This window comes from Austrofundulus limnaeus, unplaced genomic scaffold (genome assembly GCF_001266775.1).
Source record: "Austrofundulus limnaeus strain Quisiro unplaced genomic scaffold, Austrofundulus_limnaeus-1.0 Scaffold55, whole genome shotgun sequence".
NCBI lineage: Eukaryota > Metazoa > Chordata > Actinopteri > Cyprinodontiformes > Rivulidae > Austrofundulus > Austrofundulus limnaeus.
This window is the reverse complement of record NW_013952457.1, coordinates 1,307,951-1,315,034: the sequence shown is the minus strand read 5'-3', so window position 1 is coordinate 1,315,034 and position 7,084 is coordinate 1,307,951. Positions and strand designations below refer to the sequence as shown.

Below are 7,084 nucleotides of genomic sequence, written 5' to 3'. Positions count from 1 at the left end.
CAAAATGCAAAAATCAAGTGGAAATTTTGATTTAATAATATAAATAAACACATTTTTGGAAGTACAATAAAGCAATTGTTGTTTTTGAAATCTCACAAAGATGCTGAGAAAAGTGAGCCACTTTTTTGACACATTATTTAGTCTACTGAGGTTTATGGAAATAAGTTTAAGCAGAACCCTCTTAAGGTCTTGCCTCTGCATTTTATTTGAATCATAACTATGTTGATTCAAATGTACATTAGAAAGCTCAGCAGCTCTTTCGTGTTTTTTTTAAAGAGAAGAGATTTTCCTTGTKGAAATCAATCCAAACAACTAGTTCAGGCTTTTAAATTTGTGCATTCATAACCCTAATTAAATTACACGTGCTGAGACAAGAAGAGTCTGAGATGAAGCTCTTATTTTATTTTGCAATTTCTAAGAACATTGCATGATTTAAGTTTAAACTGAACTTGATGGGATATATAGCCCTAGGAACACTGCTGACTGTTTTAAATGGTTTTTACTTGTTAATTATCTTCTATAATTTTAAATCATGAACTCCATATTGTGAAACAGTGGGTTTTTACTTTTCTTTCACAAACTGCTTCTGAAGCTTGACTTAGTTTATGCAAAATCAACATTGTCACAGTGTAATGTCATGTGTTTTAGTTTTTCTACGTGAATACTATTAAAAACCTAAGAACTAATGAGGGAGAAAATATACTTTGTGTAAATATTAGGGCTGCAACTCACCATTATTTTAATAATCGATTAATCTGTCGAATATTCTGTCGATTAATCGGCCAAATCATTAAAAGACTTAATTACATAAATGTAAGTAGATATAAATTAATTTAATTCCTGTATGAATTAGGGATGCAAGTTATCGATTAATGTGAAGTTGTCTGAAGTTGATTTATCTTATAGATTGACTAACAAGTAATTGATTAGCAGCCATTTTCTTAAAAACCAGAGTTTTCTTTAGAATCAAGAGGGTCTTTTCATAAAATGATGGATTTTTTAATGATATGCAAATTTTAAAAAAAACAAGCACATCATAAATATTTTCACAATTRATTTTGCCAGCCATATTAAGCACTGACTGGAAAAAACAAACAAAAAATGTGGATTTCTCATACATTAGTAAACTTGTAGCCTGGTAAAAACTAGGAATGCGCGATATAAACGATATACGGTAGAAATGATATAAATTTGTCCTATGATAGAGATCTGTAGTGTTTTTTTTGTTTGTTTTTTCCGTCGTCATGAACCTTTTTGCTGCTTATCAAATAACCATGAACATTGGTCAGAAAAAAAGACTGGACGGTTTTATATTTCTGGCCTGAGAGGAGGAAACAAATAATGGACTGAGGGTTTTTGTTGTTTTTTTTTCTTTTCCCACGGGACGTGTTTCCTCCTCGCAATGCGGCTTGCATCAAATCAGACAAGTCGTTTAAAAAAATAAAACATGGAATAAACTTTTTAGCATAACTTCAGTTCTACTTAGCCTAACAACACAATTTAAAAAACTGGTTTAAAGTTCAAAGTCTCTACTTTTCACACGAGGGTCTCAGAGAGGGCGGATCTTTACAGGTAGTTTTTGTTTTCCTAAACTTTTAGGCCAGCCAGCATTGACAACGCTCTGCAGGTGATGTAAACGGCTCCGTGACATGGCGAGGGACGCATAAATCGCGCGACACAACGAATCGATAATGAAATCTGTTGCCAACGCTTTTAATAATCGATTTTTATCAATTTTTATAGATTCGTTGTTGCAGCCCTAGTAAATATTATCCGACATTTGAAACCTTATAATCAAAAAAAATTCTGATGACAGTAAACTGGTGTCATAAATCTAAAGTTGCAAAAAGTTCCAGTACGGTTTCTTTTCTTTATAAAAAATGTCTTCATTCGCWATTTGTTTTGTCTCTAACTGAAACAAATTAATGAACTTAAAACAACAGGGTAAGGAGGATTGAAGAAAACCAATTGGAAAGTTAGAGAGAGGCACAACATCGATTGTTAGCCATCCCAAAGTATTACAGAAATTATTCTAGTTAAGCAATGTATTGTGTTTTTGCCTAAAACTGCATAAAAATTATACATTTGTTGAAATATTTATTAAGTTTAAAAGTGCTTTAAACTCAAAAAGTCAAAAACAGCACTCAGAAATGCTTATTAATGCTCCAAGTTGCAGACAAGTGAGTTGACTAAGCCACTAACATGAGCAGGAAATGGACTGAGTAGAACTTAATATAAACTATTTACCAAAAAGCTTGAGTGCAATCATTTGAAGGCGAGCATCATCCAGACCACGTTTAGTGGCTGAGAGAAACTGCCAGCTCAGCATCTCACCAAACTGTGGCCAAGGCGCTGCAGGAACGTTAGCAAAAAACACGATGTCCTGTGAAAGACACTAAGATTTACAAAAATGTCTCTTTTTTTATGTCCTACAGAGTAATTTCACTGCATWATGTTTTGCAGTGTGGACTAAAAGAGGGCAAACTCTGACCTTGGGATCCTGGCTGAGCATGTTGAACCAGAGGATAGACGCCCACGCACTCTGCTGCTGGCTCGAGTTGGAGATAATGACCACAGGAAGGGAGGAGGCCTACACTCAAATTAATCAAGAGAGACAGGTGGTTTATTACCTGTTGATTTATTTCTGTATTTTTTTTCTTGTATCTGGTGCACACAATAAAGAAAACCTCACCTGCAACTCTACTGAGAAACCTTTTAGCTCAAATACGGTGTTGAAGCAGATGATGTGCAGCTCTTCTGTTACACTCAGAGAAATCTGTCAACCACAAGCACCCACATTCAGATTTATGATTTCTGACATGTTACCACTTTTGTTGCATGGTAAATAAATTAATACAACTTCAAACAGAGATAGTTTTAACTCACATCACTGATTCCTTTACCACCTCCTCCTGATTTCTGCTCCTTCAAAGTCTAAAGAAAACAGCACAAAGAATGACTCAAGCATCCCTCAGATTAAACTGAAAGACTTTAAAAAGAAGTAGATTTTGTTTGGAGTACACTGCTTTAGACATATACTCAACATGCTCTTGAATATGTTCCTAAAAGAACTGTAAATTGTTATCGCTCACCAGATGTCTGAAGTCTGCCACCATGCCTCCACTGTGGCTCTCAGTCATGTTCAGAGCTTTGGTTTTGGTTCCCAGGATGTTAAAACGTCGATATCTACAAATGTACCAGTTTTAGTGAAAAGAACTTGACATCAAATGTAACAAATTAAATAAATACTTATAAAAGAACACTAAAACTTTTTCAGAAATATTGTAAAAATTGGAAGCTTAATAAAAAAATTAAGACAGCTTACCCTTTGATACTTGGAGCCTCCCTAATTTCAAGGTTGGAAAAAGTGGCAGCACCCAAAAGAGGAGGAAACAAAATATCCATGGTGATACAAAGTTAGGAACTGCAAGCTGACAGTTCATGTTGAGTTGTAAAGGAAAATCTCACCTGCTCATGGATACATCCACTTTCATGGAGTGGTTCAGTTCAGGAAACTTTACCAGAAGTCTGCAAAATAAAGTTCAGTAACGGTGAAATGTAGAAAATACAGAAAATTAAGGACAACATAGTCATGAAAAAAGAAGTAAACCAAAAGCTACAACTCATGAGAAATTAATAATACAATAAATATTCCATATTCATTGAATTATCCATAAAATATTCACAAACTGCTTTAATTTTTATGTCTAAACTATCATACATTAAAACCCAAGTAAAAAAAAGCTTGGGCTTTAAAACAAAACTTACACTAACTAAACTAAACACTGACCTGGTCTTGACAGAGAACTGGACATTTGTGCGCAGAACTAGAGGTCCTTTCCCTTGAGGCATGGACGGCTGAGTTTCAACCACGAAGGAACTTTAATTACCAGAAAAGCAATAATGTTAGTGTATTTAAAAAAAAAATACAATAACGTTGGAAAATGTCACCTAAAGGAACAGACCTCTTGAGTAAGCTTTCAAGAAGAGTGTCTGCTCTTTTCTTCAGTGCAGGTTTCTGGGCCTTCACGGGATCATTGTCGTAGGACATCTTCCCTACAAGCTCCTCTAGTTTATTCAGAAACTCACACACCTGGAATAGACACACTGTCACGCAGGTGAACCTAGAAACAAGAAAAAGATGTTACAAACTGCAAAAAGAAATTGTGGGAAAAATCAAATATTCTGGTGATCCTTTCAAAGTTTGTCCCTGACRCGATAAATGTACGAAAGATCCAAACGGAGCTGAAGAAAGAAAAGACTGGCGTACCACTTCTCCAGCTGATYCAAGCAAACATCGTCCGGAGCACCGATGCAGGCTTTCTGTTGCCTCCGCTGCCAGTCCACCAGCTCTTTGTTCACCAGCAGGTTGATCAGATCTTCAGCCCGATCCAGAAGCTTTTTTATGTCTGACAAGGTGCTCTGAGAGGTGAATATAAGAAACAGGATTTTAAAAAAACAAAACATACTGTTAACAGTCATCTAAGGGTTAAAAATGTATTATCACAGTCCAGTAAAAGATTCAGACCTTTCTACACTCATTCAAATTGTTGACAAGCATCTGAAGAACTTGAAGCTGCTTCTTCTTCAATGCCTCGTCTACAACAGCTGCAGGACAGTTTCCACAGTAGGATGAAAGTTTCCACATAAGACAGAAAAAAAAAATCATTAAGCTGTGATTCACACCATTATATTACTCAGTATCAGAGAATGAAATTATGATTACAACTATAAAATGTCCCGACCTTCCATTTTGTGGGTTTGATACTTAAAATCAAACTCATCTTGCTGCTCTTCCAAACAAATTATAGTATGTTCCAAACACTGGATCCCAGTGGTCAAAGATAAAGGGGAAAAAAACAACAATTATTGTACTGTACGTGTTATCAATAAAACACAAAATAACATTATCTTGTACCTGCACATCATTCCTTAGGCCAGCCATTTTACGTTCAAGATCCTGCTGACAGCTCGTCTCCATGGCTTCCTGCTCAACATTCAAAAGCTGCACCTAAAACGAAGGAAAAAGTGTGGGCTGAACAGATACACTAACGTTTTTCTTCATTCACATGTGACACGGGGGTAATATTGTTGCTGAAAGAGGAAATAAGTGTGAATCACAGTGGAAGTTAAAACAGCATTTAGGCATGCTGGATTATCATGACCTTTTAGCGCTCACACTCACTTCTAAACATAAACGGAACAAATGGAAGCAAGTAACTACTAAGAAAACACATTTAAAACACTACAGATGCATGGAGCATTAGAAACAAGAAGTAGAAACACACCAAACATGAACCATGCCTGATTATTTTTATTTACTGTTTTTTTATAACTCTGGCAGCTGGGTGTGTTGCATTTATTATTTATTTACACTGGTGTAAGGGAAGACCTGTTGCACCAACCTGTTGATCCAGTTCAGCTCTGTCCAAGATTTCCTTCTCTTTCTCCAAGAACCACAGGATTGTCCCTGCCAAATCGCACGGCTCATCTTGATACCTCTGATCAGACAATGAGGGATCAGTGGAGATCAGAATGAATAGAGAGTATTACATAACTGTTGCAACAACAACTGTGATGTTTCAATGTATTTTTTTACTGAAATAAGATGCTAATATAAGGGTTGTGTATTTAATGTGGAACAAAGACATCATTCAGCTGTGTTATGGTTTTACAAACCTGGAAGTTCTGTTTATAACGCCTGATATTGTGCTGTTGTAAAAACAACTCCTCCTGAACAAAGCGACTGTGTTGGATATCCAAATTCTCCAGCAGGACCTGAAACAGCACCATAGCCAAGTCGTAGTCCCGAGCTGCTCGCTTCCTAAAGAACAAAACCAGAACACGGATTAGAACATTTAAAGTACAGACCCATGTGGGGCTTTGCACAAGAAACGGTGATGTCTCTTACCACTCCTGCTTTTCTATCCACGCAGAAAGGTAATGCCGAACATCCATAGGCAAACCATCTCTGTCATAAAGCTCATGCAGCTGCTGTTGGTAACCAACAGGCATCTGCCTCAGTTTGTCCCACTGTGCCATCCTGCAATGGACCAACATGCACAGAAACACATGTTAAAGCTGCCAGTAATTAATTTCCATGTGGACTAAAATGTGTTGTGTAATCACAAAAGAAGGAACAAAAGTGCGAAGTCTGAAATAAGTCCTGTGTCTGTCACTGCAGACTAGCTTATATGTCAGCTGTTTGCTGCTAGTCACTGTGGCTACTACTAGCAAACAGCTGAAAATACAACTGTTTGCAGCTTAACTACAATAAAAATTAATCAACAAGAAAAACAAACGCTTGCTTACCTTACTTAAAATATACCGTAGCAAAATCTTGGCGGCTAACAGCTAAGCTAAGTGCATTGCTTGCTTCTGTTTCAGACTAACTAAAAGGTCACAGATGTTTAATGTTGCTACGACAAAACAAGTGCCCGGAGTACACAGGCGTGTGAATGTTATTTCCTCTATCATTTCGTCTCTCGACGTCTTTTATTGGATAGCTCTTTCTCCCTCCTAAATAGTTGTTGACGGATAACTATCGGCGCCATATTGGCTCTGATGCTAACAGAAGTCATGCTGCCACAGAGCCGAAATGTCTCTTTCYGTAAGAGCAGTTTCCTCGTGGTGCTCGATGCTGAAAGCTGATTGGCTGAATTGTCACAAATACTCATACTCAATTGGTTCACTTGTGGGTCATTCTCTAAGTTAGGGGCGTGGCGAGCGAAATAGAAACTTACGGAGCAGATTGTTARAGAGAAAAATTTCCAAGAAATGACGTTCAGAAAGTGACGAACCGAATGGCAGGGAGCACGTGACTCTCTAAAAACCACCACACAGGCGTGTCTTCTGTGATAACAAGTACTTTATTCAAGTATCCATTGCTCCCTTTCTTCTGTCTTACATTTCTACTTTGCACACTGGAGTAGCCTTAAGGWTGAAAAACAGGTGACTTAAACTTTTTCACGGTATTTACATGGTGGTGCATGCGTTAATGACGTATGACGTATGTGTTCAGTCAGGGACCTTTGTGGGTAGAGTCTGCATGTTTGTACATGTGTGGGTTTTCCCCTGGTGCTCC

General features: G+C 37.2%; 1 protein-coding gene across 1 annotated transcript in view; it reads right to left on the bottom strand.

Moving 5' to 3' along the window:
- Nucleotides 1–6,626, bottom strand: part of stat2 (signal transducer and activator of transcription 2) — a gene marked incomplete in the record, with an annotated part of 12,610 nt that extends 5,984 nt beyond the window's left edge. The window contains 17 exon segments of the mRNA XM_014009117.1: nt 2,248–2,383; nt 2,492–2,590; nt 2,693–2,776; nt 2,887–2,934; nt 3,093–3,186; nt 3,326–3,346; nt 3,469–3,528; nt 3,791–3,880; nt 3,966–4,124; nt 4,271–4,422; nt 4,529–4,608; nt 4,746–4,824; nt 4,919–5,011; nt 5,406–5,501; nt 5,680–5,824; nt 5,912–6,043; nt 6,313–6,626. Of these exon segments, the coding sequence (XP_013864571.1) occupies nt 2,248–2,383; nt 2,492–2,590; nt 2,693–2,776; nt 2,887–2,934; nt 3,093–3,186; nt 3,326–3,346; nt 3,469–3,528; nt 3,791–3,880; nt 3,966–4,124; nt 4,271–4,422; nt 4,529–4,608; nt 4,746–4,824; nt 4,919–5,011; nt 5,406–5,501; nt 5,680–5,824; nt 5,912–6,042 (1,567 nt within the window).
- Between the last annotated feature and the right edge of the window lie 458 nt (nt 6,627–7,084).